General features: G+C 42.0%; 1 protein-coding gene across 1 annotated transcript in view; it reads right to left on the bottom strand.

Moving 5' to 3' along the window:
• The window catches only part of LOC124566580 (myeloid differentiation primary response protein MyD88), a 95,549-nt gene extending 71,591 nt beyond the window's left edge, over positions 1-23,958 (bottom strand). The window contains exons 1-2 of the mRNA XM_047131032.1: positions 23,817-23,958; positions 3,409-3,534 (exon numbers count right to left, since the gene is read on the bottom strand). Coding sequence (XP_046986988.1) covers positions 3,409-3,534; positions 23,817-23,818 — 128 coding nt within the window. The 5' untranslated portion in view covers positions 23,819-23,958. The remainder of the gene's footprint in view (positions 1-3,408; positions 3,535-23,816) is intronic.
• Between the last annotated feature and the right edge of the window lie 353 nt (positions 23,959-24,311).

Below are 24,311 nucleotides of genomic sequence, written 5' to 3'. Positions count from 1 at the left end.
TAACCGCCGCACCACCTGAACATACAGCTGCACTTACTTCACTATGTGCATCAGCATCTACACTGCTCTTTTTGGATTTCTTAACGAAATGTGGAACAGCAACACATCACCACATATGAACTATGAAATTATAATGAAAGCTAGACCTTTAGCTGCTTACAGGTACTGATAAATATCAACGGGGACAGTTGAAAAATGTGCGCCCCGACCGTGATTCGAACCTGGGACCTCCTGCTTACATGGCAGACGCTTTATCCGACTGAGCCACCGAGGACACAGACAATAGTGCGACTGCAGGGACTTATCTCTGGCATGTTCCCCGTGAGACCCACATTTTCAACTATTTATCAATGCCTGCAAGCAGCTAATGGTCTGGATTTCATTAAAATTTCATTCTTCCAGAGCTGCAAGATCACCAGTGGTATCTGTACAGATACCAGCTTCATACATACGAACTATTCTCTAACCTTAATTTCTGGCAACGTTTGCCTTTCCTGTAACTTGTTTTATGAGGTCATCCCAATTTACATCACTCTGGACACACACTCCCAGATAAAGGGATTTTTCCAGTGACTAACAAACCTTTCACTGCAACTTTCTGAAAGTGAAATTTTGCTATAAAGATCTGCATAATCTGTCAACAACTATACAGAACTTTTAAGGTTACCAAAGAGATGAGTTTCATATATTGTGAGCAGTGTAGGCTTCACAAACTTCCATGGGGCATCTACATACACATTCACAAGCCACTGCATAGTGCAAGGCAGAGGGTGCCCTGTGCTGCTGCTGCTACTACTACTACTACTACTACTACTACTACTACCAGTCATTTCCTTTCCTGTTCCACTAGCAGAGTATGGGGGAAACAACTGTCTGTACACCTCCATATGAGCTCTAATCTTATTTTCATGGTCCTTATGCAAAATGTACGTTGACGGCTGTAGAATCATTCTGCAGTCAATTTCAGATATCTGTTCTCTAAATTTTCACGCAACACTGCTCCTCAAAAAGAACACCACCTTCCCTCCAGTGACTTCCATTTGAGCTCCCAAAGCACATCTGTAATATGTGTGAGGAGTTTGAACCTACTGATAACAAATCTAGCATTCACATCTGTCATCTCTGCACTGAGAATAATGTACCCTCTCTTTACCACGAAGCCATCAATCCTGGTCCAATTTTTCTTCATCAAATACCATCTAGAACTCAAGCTACATGATATTAACTTTAATGTCATTGCCTGCTGTCTTACAGGTTTCACAGACAAAAAGAATGAACTGAGTTTTACATTACAGCTGCTTACAGAATCCATGTGAATTCCTACAGAGATTTCCAGCCTAAAAAAGGGTATCATGTACGAGTTTGAATAGGTACCCAATTCTACAACAAACTTAAACAACAAACTGATGTTTGTGATAAATCTATGGTTATGTGCACATCTGGAACAACCCTTCTTGAAAACAAGAAAGTTCCTTTTTTCCAGTCACCTACTACATATCATTGTTCCTTTTCAATGACACAATATGCCTCCAGTATCAAATAGCACAGAATGTACAAATGAATGCCTGGAAGGATGGTAAGCAGCTAATCAGTAAAGAAAAAAAAATTATTATGCCTGAAATATTATTATTAGATATGTCTTTATCATTTTGTACAGTTTTAAGAGTTAGCCACACACAAAGAGGTACATAATATGGCACACTATACAGAAATAATTAAGAGGATGGTTCAGTAAATATAGACCTACTCATGTTTGAAGACAGATGTCATTGATAAAGGAAACTTACATTATCATAATGCACCACAATCTGTTGGACACATTAAAACAAAAATGACACTGATTCATACGTTACTTTGGAATTGGCAGCTATTTTATTGCGTTGTGCTATGTGGTTCCCATTGAGACAGAGAAAGTGCAGTATTGTTCAGCTATTCATTTTCTGTTTGTGGATGGGATAATGTGTGACAAGATCAAAGTGAAACTGGATGCTATTTATGCTGATGCTTCACCAACAACAACAGCCAGACATTGCTTCAGCAACTTTAAATCTTGTTTCACATCTGTTTCTGGTAAGGATCAGCTAGGCACCTTGAAGATGCACTTATAGAATAAAACACAAGAAATCCACTGCAAGACTACTGCTGATCATCGAACAAAGATGGAAACAGCAGCAGACACCATGGAGTGCTAAGGGAATGGCACTTGGACAATTAGTATTTTACTTCATAAGTTGGCAATAAGAAAACATATTTGCAATGTTAAGGGGATGACAGAAAGTTTAGAAATAGGAAAAATTATCACTGAACAACAATACAGTGAGCTACTGGACCACTTTGACAAGAAATTGGGAGAAATAATGGCCACATTTGGTGAAGAAGAAAGTGCTGTTTCCCCACGCCCAAGTGCCAACACCATCATCTGAAACTGTCGCCATAAAACAGCATGAATTGAACTACTAATTGCTCTCCCTTCCCTCCACTCTCTTCATCTGACCCACTTCCACAGTGATTTCTTCTTGTTTCAAAACAAGGAAAACAGGGAAAACATTTTATTCAAATTAGACAAAGGCATATTTTACAGTGCTCAACAACTCCCAAGTTTTGGGTGGGTTAGAAATGTGGCTGGGACTTTGTAAAAAGTTGAAAAATGAAAACTAAATGGTGTCTTACTCTTAAAAGTGGTACTTTCTGAACACCCTGCATACTATATGTTTATGCATAATCAACACTTGCAACTCCCCACATGGAGGTGGCACTGAGTTGCAGACACACACAATGAAAAAGAATGCTAGATATGTTCAGCTATCAGACTAAGTCCTTCATAAGGCATAAAAGACTCTCAAACACACAAGCACAAATCAGAAACAGGGCCACTGCTGTCTCAGGGCACAAAGGGCCTTAATGCCCAGAGACCACTGTGGCCCTGTGTATGGGAGTTGTGCTTGTGTGAATGCATATGTGTTTTCTATGTTTTGATGAAGGGCTTGGTCCAATAGCTGAATGTATCTAGCATTCTTTTTCATTTTGCCTGTCTATGACCCAATGCCTTCTCCATGAGGGGGGGGGGGGGGGGGTGGACTAATCTATCCTTTCCATATTATTGTTATTCCGTGCTAAATGTTCCATTGTATAATCAATAACAGATATCTTAATCTTATCACATATCTCATCACACACAAAAAATGTACTCCACTCACACAATCTCAAGCACAATGACACCTCTTTCAATGAAATCTTATGGAAAAGCAACCAGTCAGCAAACGCAAGAACTTTGTGATGCACAGCTGTACTATGTGAATGTGTTGCTCAAGACATTCCTGTCAAATTCAAATGCATTTCCTAAAAAAGGAACTATGGAATCTGTTTCGTTCAGCTCCCATAAAAGATTTAGTTATCTCATAAACTAACCTTGGCAGGCCTTCATCTGTTGGAATAACTTTCAAGGGATTCAGTAAGCTGCAAACCATGTCTTGTGTAGAAGGTTTCAGAGCTTTAATAGAAACCTGAAACAAGTCTGGCTCCTCAAAACCTGCCCTGTGAACAGAATAGATACACTTTAGCTGACACCATATGTGTATAACCTGCTGCATACCTTAGAACATAGAAAAAGCCAGAAAAGGTGTACACAAGCTGCTACATTTAAATTCCTTTTACCTGACACAGATTGCAAAATAGCTGTGTGAAAGTCTGGTGAGTACAGAAATGGGCAAAACAGTTTAGCAGCAAAAATACACAGAGCAAAATAAGGGCTACAAGAGCACAGACATATACAAGTCAAAATCCCACCCAATCACGAGATAGGTAACTGCAATACATGTATAGTAACATAGGTGTTGAGGGTGAAATTGGTTATACCTTCCTAAACATTGACACTTTTAGAGTGGCACAAATAGCAAACATTAATACAAGGTTATCAAAAAGTTCAGCATCAGTTTTTGACCATATACTTACAGGTGTTGATAGGGAAAATGTGTAAAGTATTTTTAAGAATCTTGGCCTTTTGGGTCACTATTGTCAGATAAAAAAGCTAAAGACAAGGTTTGTAAAACCTTGCAGCCAATAAATGGATCTTCTCAGAACATAAATACACACTTTTTCTAGGGCATTGGCAAATCAAAACTGAGATAAATTAATTTTTGTGGAGATGTATTCAAAAGCAGCCATTCCTACAGAGCAGCTAAGGAAAACAGATTGATAACTGCTGATGTTAGGAAGTCCTCCTAGGCACTTAAATTTATTAGTTCTTTGCTAAAACACTACACTAATCCACAAGCCTAGATTCCTATCACGTGTATAAAAAAATAAAATAAATCATTTTATGACAAAACAACATATAATGAAGGAAATAAAAGCAAAGTAGTGTGGGATGTTACAAAACAAGAAACTGAAAAAGGCAGGCTTAAGTACAACATGCAAATCAAAAATGGGGGTAGAATAACAAAGCCCTTAGGAATTAGCAAATTTTGTAAATGACTGTTTCTCTGGTATTGCAGTGAAACTGTGGTAAAATGTTCTAAAAGATGTGTAGCACCTACCATGACTTAATACAGCAAGCACAATGCCGTGTTTCACACAAGAGAGCTTGCAGTCAGAAAGATAATACAACAATTACAAATTAAGAAGCCAACAGGCAGAGATGAGGTTCCTGTCTCTCTACTGAAGGCATGGTTAGATCACATACAAGCCCCATTAACAAACATAATAAATGATTCCTTTAGTTCATGTATTTTTCCAAAGTAACTAATACAACATCATAATCACTGATTAAATAGCAGAATCCGTATTAAAGAAAGCAAACGAAACCTCAAGAATGTTCACTGTTGGACAATATGTAATGAATTAATATTGAACACACACACAAAAAAAACAGCACATCCTTCATCATTAAGGGGAACAACACCTATGTCATATTAAACATAGTTGATAAATCTGTAGTTGTGTAGCAAATGCACAGTTTTTAGGGATTAACATTGATTGTCAACTATGACAGAATAAACACAAAAAGACACTGGCAAAAAGAATGTAATCAGCATGTTACGCTCACAGGGTTTTAGTATTAGCTTGTAACAGCCAATGTCTTGTGGTGACATACAAAATACTACCTAAAACATCTCAGAATTTCATTGTACCGGTCTGACTAGAGGCAGTACGACATTCTGCTGCTAGTTGTCTCAAGGTACACATCTTAGCTACTGTGGCATCATCTTTGACATGTACAGTTGCGAGTTGTAACGGCGCATGTCAGGATATATTTCAGTGCTACTGCAAATTGTGAAATGGATAGTGTGGAGTAATAAATTAATATCAAATTCTGTTTCAAGTTGAAAACTGCAGCTGAAACCCATCACATGCTAACAGAGGCATTTGGTGAGATTGCAGTGAATCAAGCAAGGATATTCTAGTAGTTCCAGCACTTCAAGAAAGACTGAAAATCTGTGGAAGATGAAAACATTTTGGTCGACCATCAACATGAACAACACAGGAAATGATCATGACAGTGCATGATGTGATTCACAAAGATCAAAGGCAGGCAACTGACAATGTTCGTAACAGACTTGGGCTGTAGTATGGTACATGTCAACAAATTCCAGCCAATGAACTGAACCTCAGATGAATTGCAGTAAAGTCTACCCCTCATCTTCTAAACATCAAACAATGAAACCTCAGGATTCAGACATGCAATGAGATGGAACAGAATTCGAGTGTGTCCAGAATTCTTGGGTCTATGGTTATGACCCTGAAACAAAGCAGCAATCACCACAATGGAAAACTCCATTTTTCCTATGCCAAAAAGAGCTCAACAAGTTCACGGTGCCACCAGGACACCCCAGGACTCGACGGACAATGCGCCCTTGCCCTCACCTTCCCCCACTCGCCGACCCTTGGACTTGGACCCACCATCACCATCATTGCCCCACGACACACCCTCAGGCCCAGATATGTGCCCTGGCAGTACCTGTAGTCTTCCGGAGGGCATACCTGTTGCGTCAGAAGCCACACGGCGAGGTGCAGTTGGGAGTACACCTTCCTCGACAGCTACAGCTCCTGGCTCATCTACTTCCAGCATCCTGCCTCCCTCCCCGTTGTCGTTCACAACCTCACTACACGACAACAGTGCAGCATTTCAGGGGGAGGAATGTGCTGGCTTAAGCAGTGGCCAGCACTCCGATCAGCAAAGAGGCTGCGATAAGATCGATAGTAGGCACCGGAGCAAGCAAACCTATCAGGAGACTCACAAGCAACGCGCTGCCTATGCTCTCTCAACCGCTAGTATTTAGATGGCCACCGCAGACCGGAGTGCTCAGTCAGTCATCCAGTGAGTCTAGCTCAGAGTGAGTCAGTTACCCTTTCTTCTACTCCTTCCGAGCAGTGTACATAGTGGGACTTGAACTTCACCAGCAGTGCGGCTAACATGGACTATCACGGAAGAGCTTGTACCACAACACCTGAACTATCTTAAGTTATGGAACTTCTTGTTCTTATGAATAAACAACCCTGTTAATATGTGTGTGTAGTTTGTGTTGTAGAAGAAGATACCAGCCAAACATCCTCTCCTTGCTTCCCGTGGTACAAGCCTACAGTGACAACGAGACGACACAGAAAGTACCATGGAAGTTATTCTGTGATGTTTTAAGAGATGTCCTACCATCCTGTCCCTTCTTCTTGTCAGTGTTTTCCACACATTACCTTCCTCTCAGATTCTGCGGAGAACTTCCTCATTTCTTACCTTATCAGTCCACCCAATTTCCAACATTTTTCGTTGTACCACATCTGAAATGCTTTGATTTTCTTCTTTTCCAATTTTCCCACAGTCCACGTTTCACTACCATACAATGCTGTGCTTCAAACATACATTCTCAGAAATTTCTACCTGAAATTAAGTCCTATGCTTGATACTAGTAGACTTCTCTTGGCCAGGAACGCCCTATTTGCCAGAGTTAGTCTGCTTTTTATATCCTCCTTGCTCCATTTGTCACGAGGTATTTTGCTGCCGAGGCAGCAGTATTCATTAACTTCATCTACTTCGTGATTAACCTTGATGTCAAGTTTCTCACTGTTCTTATTTCTGCTGCTACTTATTATTTTCAAACAACGGAAAATCCGGGATGGGATGCAACTTTCCATTTCATAGTATTGTCTCATTACTTTCATCTTTCTACGGCTTATTCTGTATCTATATTCTACACTCATTAGACTTCCATTCAACAGATCCCATAATTCTTCTTCACTTTCACTGAGGATAGAACTGTAATCAGTGAATCTTATCATTGATCTCCTTTTACCCTGAATTTTAATTCCACTGTTTAGTCTCTCTCTTTTGTCCGTCATTGCTACTGTGATGTATAGATTGAACAGTGCTGGTGAAAGACTGCATCCCTGTCTTACACCCTTGTAATCTGAGCACTTTCTTCTAGATCTTCCACTCTTATTGTTCCCTCTTGTCTGTTGTACAAATTGTATATTACCCAGCTTTCCCTGTAGCCTACCCCACTTTTCTGACACCATTGACACTGTTAAACAGTTTTTCCAGGTCAACAAGTCCTATGAATGTGCCTTGATTTTTCCTTTAGTCTTTCTTCCATCATCAACCGCAAAGTTAGAACTGGCTCTCTGTTGCCTTTACCTTTCCTAAGGCCAACTTGATCGTCATGTAACACATCCTCAATTTTCTTTTACACTCTTCTGTATACAATTGTTGTCAGCAACTTGGACGCACAAGCTGTTAAGCTGATTGCATGACAGTTTTTGCACTTGTCATCTCTTGTCACCTTCACAACTCTGTGGAGGATGTTTCACCAGAAGTCAGATGGTGTATCGCCAGACACACACATTCTACACACCAATGTGAAGTCATTTTGTTAGCACTTTTCCCAACAATTTTAGAAATTCTGATGGAATGTTGTCAATCTCTTCTGCCTTATTGGATCTTAAGTCTTCCAAAGCTCTTTCAAATTATGTTTCTAGTACTGGATCCCCTGTCTCTTCTAAATCGAGTCCTGTTATTTCTTCTCTGTCATGTCATCAGCCAAATCTTCCCCCTTAAAGAGAGGCATTTATTGGACTCTTGCCACCTACCCAATTTCTCCTCTGCATTTAACAATGGAAATCCCAATGCACTCTTAATGTTACCACACTTGCTTTTAATTTCACCAGAGGTTGTTATGACTTATCTATAGGTTAGTCAGTCCTGACCATAATTTCTTTTTTCGATTTCTTCACATGTTTTATGCAGCCATATCACCATAGCTTCCCTGCACTTACTATTTATTTCATTCCTAAGTGACTTATATTTCTGTATTCCCTTGAACATTTTTGTACTTCCTTCTTCCAGTCAAGTGAATTATTCCTACTGTTACCCATAGGTTCTCTGTAGTTACCTTCTTTGTACCGACTGTTTTCTTTGCAACTTCTGTGACTGCCCTTCCTAGAGATGCGCAGTCCTCTTGAACTGAACTGCCTACTGAGCTATTCCTTATTTTAGTATGAATAACCTCAGAGAACTTCAAGTGTAACTCTTCACTCCTTAGCACTTCTGTATCCCACTTCTTTGTGCAGTGATTCTTCCTACTACTCTCTTAAATTTCATCCTACTCTTCATCACTACTGAATTGTGATCTGAGTCTATATCTGCTCCTGGGTACACCTTACAATCCAGTATCCGAGTTCAGAATCTCTGTCAGACCATGATGTAACCTAACTTAAATCTTCCCTATCTCCCAGCCCTTTTAATGTATACCTTCTCCTCCTGTTATTCTTAAGCAGAGTATTCACCGTCACTGGCTGAAATTTATTGCAGAACTCAATTAGTCATCCTCCTGTCTCATCCCTAGTACCAAGCCCATATTCTCCCATAACCCTTTCTTCTACTCCTTCTCTACAATCATATTACAGTCCCCTCTGACTATTAGATTTTCATGTCCCTTTACATACCGAATTACGTGCTCAATATCCTCATATACTTTCTCTATCTCATCATCTTCAGCTTGCTACATTGGCATGCACACCCGAATTATTGCTGTCGGTGTTGGTTTGCTGTCATTTCTGATGAGAACAACCCAGTCACTGAACTATTTACAACAACTCAATCTCTGCCCTACCTTCTTATTCATAACAAATACTACTCTCATTACACCCGTCTGCTGCCATTGTTAATATTACCCTATACTCGTCTGATCAGAAATTGTCCTCTTTCCATGCCACTTCACTGACCCCCCACTATATCTAGGTTGAGCCTTAGCATTTCCTTTTTCAGATTTTCTAGCTTCTCGACCATGTTCAAACTTCTGACATTCTGCACCCTGACTCATAGAATATTGTCCTTTCGTTGATTATTCAATCTTTTTCTCATGGTCACCTCCCCCTTGGCAGTCCCCTCCTAGAGATCCAAGTGGGGAACCAGTCTGGAATCTTTTGCCAAAGGAGAGATCAACAAGACACTTTTTCAATTACAGGCCACATGTCCTGTCTATAAAGCAGTGGTTTCCATTACCTTCTGCATCCTCATACCATTGATCACTGCTAAGTTTTCTGCCTTGAGGGGCAGTTGCAATGGAAGCAGGTGTATTGCTGAACCATCAGTTTAATAAATCATGGTTATAAAACACTAACATGACTAAGCTACATAATAATCGTATGACTGGTAGAAAATGAACTTGGAACAATTAGTTTTAATTCCGAAAAAATGCAGGAACATATGGGAAAATGCTTGCTCTGCAGCTTATCTCACAACATACACTGAAGGAGGGTAAACCTCTGTTTACAGCACTTGTAGATTTAGAGTAAGCTTTTGACAATGGTGACTGCAATACTCTCTCTGAAATTCTGAAAGTAGCTGCAATAAAATACAAGAAGCACAGTATTATCTACAACTCATACAGAAACCAGATTGCAATAGACAGAGTCAAAGCATGTGAAAGGGAGGTAATGGTTGACAAGGGAGTGAGACAGTGTTTTAGCCCATCTCCCATATTATTCATTCCTTACATTGAGTAAGCGGTAAATGAAACCATATAAAATTTTCATAGGGAATTAAAATTTAAGAAGAAGAATTAAAAACCCTTGAGGTTTGCCGATGACACTGTAATTCTGCCAGAGATGGCAAAATTCTTGGAAAATCAGTTGAATATAATGAACAACATCTTGAAAATAATTTCTACGAAAAAGATAAATAAAAATAGAACAAGGATAATGGAGTTTACAATATCGATTTGTCAACTCACAACTGAACTGTCACCTTTAATTCTTATCTAGACTTCAGGCTATACTACATATAAGTCAGCCACCACAACCACGTTCCAAAGGCGAACACAAATGTTCTACTCTCTTTCTGTTTGCACACATATAATGTTGCGCACCACATCATCATTACGCTATGGAACAAAGTTGACATCCAGTATTGGTATGTTCATCTGGCAAACTTTAACGCTCATAGTGGCATAACCTGCATGACATTAATTGCAAAATATGCTGAACATATAGTTAATGCTGCAAGTGGGCCTGGTACATTCCCAGATACACTGCAGTAGCCAAAACACCTCATTAGTGTTGTTACATTCCAAAATCCATATATATATATATATATATATGGGTATATTTATGTCTGTACTGTTTGCTGTCTATGTCTAATTTCCCATCCAACAAATACGAAAGTTACAAAAGACTGTGGTAATAGATTGACCCTTAGCATAGCCTACTGTTTACGTCCACAACACATCAAAATGCAGTTTGCCATATCCAACATAATTTTCACCACAAAAACTAAAACTTAAATTCAAAAAATATATGAAGTTTCATGTGTATCTATCACACACATAAAAAAAAACTGTTTATTTGCAGCATTGATCTCCTTACATAAGTTACATAATGGACCCCCTACATAATTTTTACAAGGAGATCAATGACGAAAATTAACACAGCTCTCTAATATATGGAAACAGTTTATAAATGTGATTTAAGATTTAGCACTACACACGGTCTTCATTTGAATGGCCACAAGAAAATTCATAATAGTGATGTTTTTATGTTTGGCTCCAACACAACTCCAGTACCACATTCCAGTAATAACTACCATTCAAATAAGACCTGTTTTAGGTTACAGAATGGAGAAAGTTTCAGAATAAATGTACTTTATAATAATTTAGCTCATGTCAAACGTAACATTAAGGAACCTGTCAAAAATACAGCATATGACCTGTATTGCTTAAAAACATTTTATGAAAGTATAAGAAGCCTTTTAAATAAAAAAAAGAACAGCTGCAACTTTTCCTTCAAGAAACAGCTGAAGCACATTCTAGAAGTTACAGAAATTAATCAGATATATTTAAAAAGCTATAGAGTTGGTTCTGTATGACCAACTTCAAACATGGTGGGGTGGAAATTTACATGTACAATGCTCTTAGACCACAAGTCATAGATGTAATTCAGTACTGAATTGAACAGCATTTTTGAATACTGTGCTGTCAAATTAGAACTGGAAACTAAGTCCCTCATAATATTAGCAATTTACAAGGCACCTCAGGAAACATTTAGAAATTTCTTTCTCAGCTACAATCAACTGTTATAAAATTTTATATGAATAACAGTAAAATCACACTATGGAGGGATTTTAACATTAGTTTTCTTTTCAAATAATAGCAATCATAAATGGTTGGAATCATTATTGTCGACTTTCAAACCTACTCTCTATGATCTCATTCCCAACAAGAGTATACAGGCACTGCAAGGCTATGATTGATAATCTGTCTCTGGACCCAGACAGATTGGTTGGTTGGTTTGTGGAATTAAAGGGACCAGACTGCTACGGTCTTCGCTCCCTTTTTCCAAAATTTCAAACACCCACACAGAAGAAAAACAAACAATGTAAAAGACGACAGATGACACAGGACAAGAAAGACTTAGACAGAGACCAGACAAAAGGAATTAAATCACACAGAGTGTGACAGTGGTTGGCCGACTATAAGAGACAAAAAAGGGAAAACCAACCACCGAGAAACACACTAAAAGCTCAATCTAAAATCGTAGGCCAAAGGCCAGACTCAACACAAAAAAGACAAACACTTAGATTAAGTGATAAAAGCCCCCTGCTTGAATAAATCACAAAACTAAGCCTGCCATGGCAGTGTCATCTGTTAAAAGGGCAGGGAGCATATCAGGCATCACAAATGTCACAACGCAGTATATATCAGTGCGTCAGCCGAGTGTGGCCAATGCGGAGCCAACAAAGGACAACTGAGTCCCTGCAAGTGGCTCGCATGGATGATCGCCACACAGTCGTCGTCTCGTTGATAGCACGGAGTTTATTGGGTGTGGTCAGCTCGCGCCATTCAGCATCCCAAAGCGCAAAAACTTGGTGGCGTAAGACTGCTAGCAAATCAGTCTCCGGGAGGCCAATGTCCAGAGTTCGTTCACGAGTGGCCTCTTTGGCCAGGTGGTCAACGTGTTCATTGCCCGGGATGCTGACATGACCAGGGGTCCACACAAAGACCACAGAGCAGCTGCAACAGTATGGAGGGACTCCTGGACAGCCATCACCAGACGAGAGCGAGGAAAACACTGGTCGATAGCTCGTAAACTGCTCAGGGAGTCGCTACAGATAACGAAGGACTCACCTGAGCAGGAGCCGATATACTCTAGGGCACGAAAGATGGCGACCAGCTCAGCAGTGAAAACGCTGCAGCCAGCCGGCAATGAGCGTTGTTCATATTGGTCCCCTAGAGTGAGAGGATAACCGACACGACCAGTAACCATCAAACCACCAGTGTAAACAACGCCAGAGCCCCGACATGTGGCAAGGATGGAAAGAATGAGGCAGTGGAAGGCCTCCGGAGGGACTGAGTCCTTCGGGCCCTGTGCCAATTCGAGCTGAAGGCAAGGGCGGGGCACACACCATAGGGGTGTACGCAGGGGGGCCCGGAAAGAAGGTGGAAGAGGGAAAACCCCAAGCCCGGAGAGAAGCTCTCTAACGCGGACTGCGATTGTACAACCCGACCGGGGCTGACGTTCTGGGAGACGGACAATAGACTGAGGGAACAGGAGACGATAATTAGGATGCCCGGGCAAGCTACAAACATATGTAGCATAAGCGGCCAGCAAACGTTGGCGCCGTAACTGCAGTGGAGGGACGCCTGCCTCCACAAGTATGATGTTCACAGGAATGGTCCGGAAAGCTCCAGTGGCAAGTCGGATCCCGCTGTGAAGGATTGGGTCCAGCACCCGCAACGCAGAAGGGGATGCTGAACCATAAGCCAGGCTCCCATGATCCAGACGGGACTGGGGTAACGCCTGGTAGAGCCATAAGAGGGTGACGGTCGGTGCCCCAGCGGGTGTGGCTCAAGCATCACAGAGCATTAAGATGCCACCAACACATCTGTTTAAGCTGCCGAATATGTGGGAGCCAAGTCAACCGGGCATCAAAAACTACACCCAAAAACCGATGTGTCTCCACCACAGCAAGAATTTCGCCGGCAAGATAAAGCCGCGGCTCAGGGTACACTGTGCATCGCCAGCAGAAATGCATAACACAAGTCTTGGCAGCCGAAAACTGGAAGCCATGCGCTACAGCCCAAGACTGCGCCTTGCGGATAGTGCCCTGCACCTGATGTTCTGCAGCTGCAATGCCAATGGAGCTATAATAGAGGCAGAAGTCATCAGCATACAAGAAAGCTGAGACAGACGTTCCCACCGCCGCAGTGAGCCTGTTAATTGCAATTAAAAACAGGCAGACACTTAAGACAGGTACCTGTGGTACCCCGTTTTCCTGAACTTGGGGGGGGGGGGGGGGGCGGGGGGGAACTATGGGAGGCCGCGACTTGCATGCGGAAGGTATGACACAACAGAAAATTTCGTATGAAAATTGGCAGCGGACCTCGAAGACCCCAACCATGAAGCGTAGAGAGGATGTGATGGCACCATGTCATATCGTACCCCTTCTGCATGTCAAAAAAGACAGCGACGAGATGCTGACGGTGGGCAAAGGCCGTACGGATGGCTGACTCCAGGCTCACCAGATTGTTGGCGGCAGAGAGGCCTTTACGGAACCCACCCTGAGACAGAGCCAGAAGGTCCCGAGATTCGAGTACCCAACTCAACTGCCGGCTCACCATGCATTCGAGCAACTTGCAAAGAATTTTGGTGAGGCTAATGGGGCGGTAGCTGTCCACCTCCAATGGGTTCTCGCCAGGTTTCAAAACAGGGATAACAATGCTTTCCCACCATTGCGATGGAAACTCACCCTCGACCCAGATATGGTTGTAAAGGTCGAGGATGCATCGCTGGCAGTCCACGGAGAGGTGTTTCAGCACCTGACAGTGGATGTGATCTGGCCCGGGAGCTGTATCAGGGCAAGCAGCTAGGGCACTGTGGAATTCCCACTCACTGAATGGAACATTGTAAGATTCAGGATAGCAGGTGTGAAATGAAAGGCTCCAACGTTCCAACCGCTCTTTCAGGGAGCGGAAGGCCAGTGGGTAATTCACAGAAGCGGAACACAGAAAAATGGTCTGCTAAGCAGTTTGCAATTATGTCGGAGTCAGTACAAACTGCTCCATTCAGTGACAGCACAGGGACACTGACAGGGGTCCGATAGCCATAGACGCACCTAATCTTGGCCCAAACCTGTGATGGAGAGATACGGAAGCCAATGGTGGAGACATACCGTTCCCAGCACTCCTGCTTGGGTTCGGTGAATGATGCGGTGGGCCCGCGCACGGAACCGTTTAAAGGTGATGAGGTTTTCTAATGAGGAATACCGCTTGTGACGCTGGAGCACCCGCCGGCGATCTTTAATCGCCTCGGTGATCACAGGCGACGACCAAGGCACAGTCCTCTGCCGAGGGGACTCGGAAGAACGGGGAATGGCAGATTCTGCAGCAATAACGATGCCACTGGTGACCGAGTAAACCACTGCATCAATGGCTTCATTAAAAAGAGGATCAATAGCAGCAATAGAGGAGAACAAGTCCCAGTCAGCCTTATTCATAGCCCATCTGCTAGGGCGCCCAGAAGAGTGATGCTGTGGCAGTGACAGAAAGATCGGAAAGTGGTCACTACCACACAACTTGTCATGCACACTCCATTGGACAGACGGTAAGAGGCTAGGGCTGCAGATACAAAGGTCCATGGCGGAGTACATGCCATGCGCCACACTGAAATGTGTGAAAGCACCATCGTTTAAAAGGGAGAGGTCAAGTTTTGCCAATACATTCTCAATGGAGGCACCTCGACCTGTCGCCACTGACCCACCCCACAGAGGGTTATGGGCGTTGAATACGCCCAATAACAGGAAAGGTGGCGGCAATTGGGCTATCAGCGCAGCCTGGACATGCTGCGAGACATCACCATCCGGTGGAAGATACAGACTGCAGACAGTAACAGCCTGATGGGTCCACGACCGAACTGCGACAGCCTCTAAGGGTGTATGTAGAGGGACAGATTCGCTGTGAAGGAAGTGAAGGACATAGATGCAGATGCCACCAGATACCCTTTTATAAGCCACCCGGTTCTTATAATAGCTCTGATAGCCACAGAGGGTGGGGGTTCGCATTGCTGGAAACCAAGTTTCTTGAAGAGCAATGCAGAGGAAAGGGTGAAAGCTGAGAAGTTGTCGGAGCTCAGCAAGATGGTGGAAGAAACCACTGCAGTTCCACCCAATTGAGCACCTGTGCAAGTGCTATCCATGGTGTCTGAGGGATCAGCGAGATCGAGGTCCTCAGCAGACGCCAGGACCTCCACCTCATCCTCAGACGCAGAGCTCAAAGGTTGCGGTGGGGTGGGTGCTATCGCAAGTTCTTTGGCCTTAGAGGTCTATCTTTTGGACATCTCTTGCTGAACCTTGGGTTTCACCCACTGGGAGGGCTTGACTGATTCAGTCTCTGGGACGGAGGAGGATCACGAAGCCCTACGACCAGCCGCTTGTGGGCACTTACGCAGCTGTCGGGCGTCATCCTTCCCGCTGGTGGAAACCTGAGAAGGGAGGGACCCAAGGGACCCCTTGCGAGCGAGAGGAGCCACAGAAATTGGACGCTTCTCCGCCTTAGAAGCGGGGACGGACGTCCCAGATGGGTGGGAGGGTCTTGCTACCGAGGTAGGTGGCGCAGGTGCAACAGGGTGGGTAGAGCCCCCCACTAGCAAGGGGGCATGTGGAGTTGTACGGCTCAGCGATTCAGCTGGAATTCTCGGAACTGATGGTTGTCGTAGCAGCGACATATGAAGATGTTATTCTCACAGGATGTAGTCGGTCATATTTCCTCTTAGCCTCACTATAGGTCAGTCGGTCCAGGGTCTTATATTCCATGATTTTTCGCTATTTCTGTAAGATCCTGCAGTCTGGCGAGCAAGGTGAATGGTGCTCTCCACAGTTGACACAGATGGGAGGCGGGGCACATGGAGTATTGGGATGTGATGGGCGTCTGCAATCTCGACATGTGGGGCTGGAAGTACAGTGCGAAGTCATATGGCCGAACTTCCAGTACTTGAAGCACCGGATTGGGGGAGGGATATAGGGCTTGACATCACACCGGTAGACCATCACCTTGACCTTCTCCAGTAATTTATCACCCTCGAAGGCCAAGTGAAGGTACCGGTAGCAACCTGATTATCCCTCGGACCCCAATGAACGTGCCGGACGAAATGCACACCTCGATGCTCTAAGTTGGCATGCACCTCATCATCAGACTGCAAAAGTAGGTCCCTATGGAAAATAATACCCTGGATTATATTTAAACTCTCATGTGGTGTGATGATAATGTTAACATCCCCCAACTTGTCACAAGCAAGTAACCTTCATGACTGGGCAGAGGATGCCGTTTTTATCAAAACTGATCCACAGTGCATTTTGGACAAGCCTTCCACCTCCCCAAACTTGTCCTCTAAATGCTCTACGAAGAACTGAGGCTTCGTGGACATGAAAGACTCCACATCAGCTCTCGCACAAACTAGGAACCGGGGCTAATAACTGTTGCTGCCATCCTGAGACATACGCTCCTCCAACGGTGTGGCCAGGGAGGGGAACGTTTTCGGACCGTATTTCTGAGCATTAAATTGAGCCCAAGAACACTTAGAGACTGCTGGCAGCTGGCCACCAGTGAGAGATGATGTACCACGCTTCATTGCGGGTCATCCGCCCCGATCCCACCAACTCTGATCAAGGGCCCTCCCCACGGGCGCCACCCAGCCTCAGAAAGGGCCACCTGGCAGGATGGCCATTGCCAGGAGTCCCAATGCCACATGGAGATAGGCATCTACTCCTTGGCATATGTGGGGAGTTAACAGCGCAGGCATCAGCAGAGCGATCCCTGTGTTGTCAGGGGGCTACAACCAACAGGGTACATGGCGGCCCCACCACAACAGACTGGCTACCGTGCTGGATCTTAGGTGCAAAAATGTCCGAGGTCGTCATCTCAGCAAAAGCAACACTGCACAGTGCATAGTGGTAATCGCACCCAGGAAGGTATCCTCACCCAAGAGATGGAAAACGAGCAGGACAGCATTGCGGCGACGAGAAAGCCGGCTAAAGGTCTCAACGCACAACAGATACAGTGCACCATGTAAGGTGCCCTTCCCCAATTGGCTCGCTCTTTGGAAGAATTTAGAAACATGGAGGTCAAACCCGAGAGGGGACCATCACATAAGACCGAAACTTTTGAGACTCCTTTTAGTCGCCTCTTACGACAGGCAGGAATACCGTAAACCTATTCTTACCCCCGAACCCGCAGGGGGGGCCAGACAGATTACAGTGAAGTAAAAACACAGGGTTTTAATAAATGGCCTGCCTGATCATGGTGGCCAAATAAAGTTAACCACTCACCCGTAGCTGGCTGATTTGTGATACATAAAAATACGCTTTAGTAGGGAGCACATTGTGCTCATGTGGGAGCGATTTAGATGCTTGTAAAACAATAAACTGGTAGCTAAGATCACAGGAATTCTTTTTATTCCACTTAATATTGGTTTTGGTTCGGTGATCGCCACGTACACCACAGAAGAGTGTCTTTTACGACTACATAAGTATATTGGTCAACATTAGATGACATAACTTTTTGATATTGGTTTTGTTACATGACTGGTTCATTTACATGAGGCTGCCACATAGTTGTACTTCTTATATTAATTGGTTTTTAAGACCAAAACCCATAGGCTCATACGCAATGTGTATTTTATCGGTATGTTGTTTTTTTTTTGTTTCTTTAAATATAAGACCAGACAGATATGAATTTGTGTAACCCTGCAGTGTTCTTAAATTTGTGTATGAGTTTTGTAGGTTTTATATATGACCAGACAGTTGTGCACTGGTGTAACTCGACAGTCCCAGAAAATTTGCATTTCTTTTCGGTATGTTTTATATGTAACCAGGCAGATGTGCATTTGGTATGATCGAAAAAAATCTGCGCTCATACGGAAGGTGTGTTTTATTGGTATTTTTATATATGACCAGACGGGTATGCACTGTGTAACCCTGTAATGTTATTAAAATTTGTATATACTCTCGGTAGATTTTATAAATATCGCCAGACTGATGTGCTGTGTATAACCCTGCAGATCCCATAAAATATCTATGTATGTTCATATCTTATTACGTGTATGACCAAACAGATATACATTTTTGTAATTCTACAGTTCTCATGAAATTTTCATTTGCTTTACGATATGTCGTATATGTGACCAGGCAGATGGGCAATTGCGTAGGTCTGCAGCTTTCACAAGTTTTGTATATGTTTACAAGATACAGTAATCTCTAGAATTATGTACAAGCCCCAATGACGCAGTGTTACCGCACACCCAGAGCCTGTTATGATGCAAGCTGTGACATTCATTGGCGCCTCTTCTGCTAGCGCCATCTCGCAACGCGGCCTGTAGCGTAAGAACAGAGCCAAAGTTGCGGTAGTACCTAGCTTGGGCTTGTATGTGATGGACATTTATAATGTCATCTCTCTTGGACGCCTATGGGCTACTTACAACAATTTGTGTAAGGCCTGCATGTTATAGGCAACTAGTAATATCACCATGGTTTGCCTTGATATTGTAACCTGTATGTGTCCTAAGGTATGTAACTAAATTTATGTCTGACTGTCTTCACTGCATTTCTTAGACGTTTTAGTACAACAGGCGGACCGAAATCTTGGCCACTCTGTATACCGTAAGCCGACGCATACAGATTTATACCTGAATGCACAGAGTTTCCATAATCCTGCTCAGAAAAAAAGCCATTTTGAACACGTTGGTATATAGAGCAAAAACTTTTTCTGACAAGGACCACCATCTGAAGTATGTGTTCCAAAAGAATGGCTATGGTGCACGCGATATAAAGGCAGCATTCTCCAAAAAATAAATAAATAAAAAAGGAAGCATGAAAATGCTGCACACTCACAGGATGAAACACCGATTGTGGCTCTTCCTTTTTGTGGTGCGATTTCCAGCAAAATAGGAAGAGTCCTGCATAGACGAGGTGCAAGACCGATTTTTAGTCCTCCTAAGAAAATTAAGTATATGATGTGCCTTGTTAAGGGCCCCAGGGTTCCTGGAGTTTATAATACCCCCTGTGAGTGTCTAAGCAATATACAGATCAGACCATTCGTACCGTTTCCGACCGCTGTGCAGAACACCAACGCCATATAAAAAATAGAGAACTGGAGTAATCGACAATTGCAGAGCACAACTTCACGAACAAACATAAAACATTGCTTGATGAAACAAAAATTCTGTCCCATGCCTCCACGTACTGGGATTCTATTATTAAGGAAGCTGTTGAAATAAGAATGAGCCAAAAGAACTTTAACCGCAATAACGGATACTATCTGAGCTGCGCATGGAAACGAGTGTTTGATGCAGAGAAGCAGCGGAGATGTTAATTCCAAGGTTTACGTTCCAACGGAAGTGGTGGCGCCACCAGCGCACACATTGACACCGTCTGTGACAGCAGCACGTAATCGCCGACCAATCAGAAGCCATCCACGGGTTATTAAAAAAAAAAAGGCTACCACAGCAGCAGTGAAGGCAGTCAGTTGCTCATGATGATGATGACGATGATGATGATGATGATGGAGATGATCGTCAAAAACTCGAGATTTTATCCTGAATTGACGCGGCAAGAAAACCTAGAATCCAGATGAGATTTTCACTCTGCAGCGGAGTGTGCACTGATATGAAACTTCCTGGCAGATTAAAACTGTGTGCCCGACCGAGACTTTAACTCGGGACCTTTGCCTTTCTTTCAGGAGTGCTAGTTGTGCAAGGTTCGCAGGAGAGCTTCTGTAAAGTTTGGAAGGTAGGAGACGAGGTACTGGCAGAAATAAAGCTGTGAGGACCGGCCGTGAGTCGTGCTTGGGTAGCTCAGTTGGTAGAGCACTTGCCTGCGAAAGGCAAAGGTCCCGAGTTCGAGTCTCAGTCGGGCACACAGTTTTAATCTGCCAGGAAGTTTCAAAACCTAGAATGTTTTACATACTTGTTTAAGATGTTTGAAACACTATGTGCAATTGTTACCAATGCCTCATTTATTTTTAGAGCTACGTGTTCCTCTTCCTTTCTGGTCCTACCTGCCTCTGCCTTGACTATATTCGATACAGTTTTTATTTTGTTGCCAGATGTAACTATCTTTTCTCATAATAAAGCTGCTTATATTTCTGTATTACTTGCTTCAATACTTTGCTGCATTTTTTGTAATGCATTACAATGTTAATGAGAGAGCTGTTCTCAGACACAAGATACAGTTTCCTTTTTGTGTCACATAATACCTCTATTCCTTCCGCAATAAACGGGTTATTTCTAGACTTCTGCTTGATCTGATTTACCTTTAGGGAAAACAATTTCAAATGAGAAAGTAAGTTTATTAATGAATGCTCTGTATATTCTATTTAAGTCAGAAGAATTGTAAACTTCTATCCATGTCTTTTGAGCAGTTTCCAAACATTCTTTTTGGTTGATTTATTATCCTCCTGTACTCAGATTTACTAGATCTTATATCCCGATAAGTTTCAATATTTAACATATATTGCTGCATGGCACGATCAGATACAAGCCAAGCAGCAAAATTGCATCCCAACAAATACTGCAAAATTCTAACTTGTGTAAGCAGGAAGGCCAAACACATCCATTACACACAAAAAATTGGCAAGTAAAACAATACAGTAGAAACTATATGGAACATCATAAACAGTGAGCCAAATTGGAATATAAAATCACAAAAAACTGTCCTCTGGTAATGATACAGACTATGATAATCAAAAAGTTGCAGCTTCAGATTTCAGGCTCTGCAACTCCCACAAAAGTACACAATGGAGTTACTGAGTCAAAAGTATACAATAAGCTTCCCATCAATACTTTAAAAAAGAGGGAAGTTAACTATATACTGAGATTCAAAAGAAGACTAAAAACTTCCCTCATAGATAAAACTTTATAAAAAGAATAAATTCTTAGAATTCAAAGTTATCCTTTGGTGTAAGGAAAAAAAGTAAAACAGTTAAGCAAAAACATGATCTAGAAGGAAAGAAAAAGTATGTACTTTTATTTACACCATAAAGACAAATCTTGTATTTTAACTTAATTTGCAACCAGAACCAGTTCAAGAACATTTTTCCTTACGAGCACATATCATTTGGTACCCATCACCCATTCTTTCACTTCTCCTTACATCAGTTGCCTTGCGCTCGTGGTAGGCTCTAAATCTTGTGAGCGTGGAAATGGGTTGTTATTGCTAATAATTATGCTACACCATTGTACAAATTTGGCACTAAGAGCATCTCTCTCACCTCAGTTTGGCTTGGCGCCAAAGCAGTCGTTTAAGCCTCAAACCGGCCATTAATATGATGACAAAATGTGAATTTATCTATGTCATTATGATAAAAATATGTACTTTCATTTATACTACATTCGTAAGTATTCATTTAAACTTGCACCAGTAGCCTGCGGGTTGTAATATTATATGCCCTCACAGTGTACGTAAAATAGTACATAGATGATATGAAAGTCACATAATATTGTATTATTTCATGTAATTGGCCTAGATTGCTAATATCCCACTTGTACAGTAGATAGTCAAGAGAACCAAATAAAGTCAAATAACCTATCTTGATATTTCCCACCAGGACTCAAACATGGATGCTTGCCTTTCAAGGACAATGATCTTACCACCACATAATTTAATCTCTAAATATTTGAGTCAGGCACACTTTAAAATATGTACGTACCACAAACCTCAAACAAAGAGCTACATATTTTATCTGTGGTTAGTATTTCTCTGTATCCTGCAATGAGAATTTGCTCTGCCCACATTAAAAAAAATTAAAAAAATTACAAGGGGACAGAATTTGAACTAACAGGTATCAATGAAATATTTAAAATACCATCATCCACAAACGAATTTCGTAAATGGTATTAAAATGTCACAGCAGAGCTAAAATGATAAAGATATAAATTTTGCAAATGAAAACTTACAATCAATTCTTTTGTACACGTGAGCTGTATGAAGCAAATTATTGGCTTACTTTGGAGAAACTAAAGACATTATATTTTAAATATGTTTTCTTAATAATCTCCATAGGGACTTACTGCACTACTAACAATGAAGAAGTACCATCTGAGTGAGTTCTGATAGGACATCTTTAACTTCATACAATTTTAGACTCAAACACGCAGAGTATGTTGCTTTACTGCTAAATTTGACAACCACTTAGAGAGAGAGAGAGAGAGAGAGAGAGAGAGAGAGAGAGAGAGAGAGAGAGAATATATATACTTCCGACTACAGGCTTAAGGGTTAACGGAGGACACAGAGTGTCATCTCAGTCAGAGCATCATTGACAGGTGCAGATGTAGCTTCAGGTGTGCCCCATGGAAGTGTGCTGGAACACTTGCTGTTCATGTTTTATATTAATGACCATCCAGACAATATCAACAGTAACCTCAGACGTTTGGAAGATGATGCTTTTATCTATAATGAAGTGTTGTCTGAAAGAACCTGCATAAATTTTCCATCAAATCTTAAGATTTCGAAGTGATTCAAGCAGTGGCGATTTGTTCTAAATGTTCTGGAATGTAAAACTGTGCACTTCACAAAACGAAAAACGTATCGCATCAACGTAATATCAGTGACTCGCTGTTGGAATCTGTGAACTCAAAAAAATATCTGGCTGTAACACTTGTAGGTTGTGATTGGTAGGCTGGTGTTCGTCGGTTTATTGTAGAATATGGGGGAAATGCAATCAATCTACGAAGGATATACCTTACAGATCACTCGTGCTACCTATCTGTAATATTGCTCAAGTGCTGAGGCTCATTCCAAGTAGGCCTAACAACGTATACTGAGAAGGGCTGCACGAACGGTCATAGGTTGGTTTGATCCGTGGGAAAGTGTCACAGAGATGCTGATGAAAGTAAACGGGCAAACTCTTTAAAGTAGACGTAAACTACCCCAGAAACGCCTATTTACATAGTTTCAAGAATTTGCTTTAACTGACGACTTAACGAATGTACTGCAACATCCTATGTATCGCACTAATTGGAATTGCGAGGACAATGTTAGATTAATTACAGCAAGCATGGAGATAATTCAACAATCAGTTTTCCGTCCTCCACAATCACATGAAATGGAATAAATATTCTTAATACCTGATACAATGGGACGCACCGCTGTCGAGCACTTCACAGTGGTTTGCAGAGTTTAAATGTAGATATCAAATTTTTCGTTCCTTTTTAAATACTCGTGTGATGTAAATTTTAAAGAATAACATAAAAAAACAAACATGACCGAACATAAGAGGACTAAATGTTATTAGGAATAAAAGACAACTGTTATATTACAATCATTGTGCAACTCAAAAGTAACTTACATAGCTCCAAAAGCGACCTGTGTCCAAAATATTTAGAGTTATCTTTCGACATTAAAGTTATAATTAAGGTATAAATAAGGTTATGTTGATGCCATTTATAACTACATTTTGCAAATCAACAGGTGACAGGACGCACAGACTATTCACACAACCAGCCAAATAACGACTTTGCTGCCTGGGAAGTCGATACCCAAGAGGTTAAAATCTATGGATGTCGTGAAGTGACGTGATCGGCTTCTGTACTTAGCAGGCATCGGAGTTTTTAACGGGAAAAACAAGACCATCACTGTTTCGTCATATCATCAAAGTGGCGTGCGCTAACGTAAAATGACAGTTTTGAAATCCAATCTATATGGATTTTATTTCTGGACTTACGAGACGTAAAAAAAAATATCGTAAAAAGAGTAGTGTGTACACAACCTTGACATGCTAATAAGTGGAAAGTTGTACACAATGTTTCATTAACCTCGACACGCTTACAAGACAATTTTCAAT

Source organism: Schistocerca americana, chromosome 1, assembly GCF_021461395.2.
Source record: "Schistocerca americana isolate TAMUIC-IGC-003095 chromosome 1, iqSchAmer2.1, whole genome shotgun sequence".
In the NCBI taxonomy this organism is placed as follows: Eukaryota; Metazoa; Arthropoda; class Insecta; order Orthoptera; family Acrididae; genus Schistocerca; species Schistocerca americana.
Note: the sequence above shows the minus strand (reverse complement) of the source record. Positions and strands in the feature narration are given on the sequence as shown.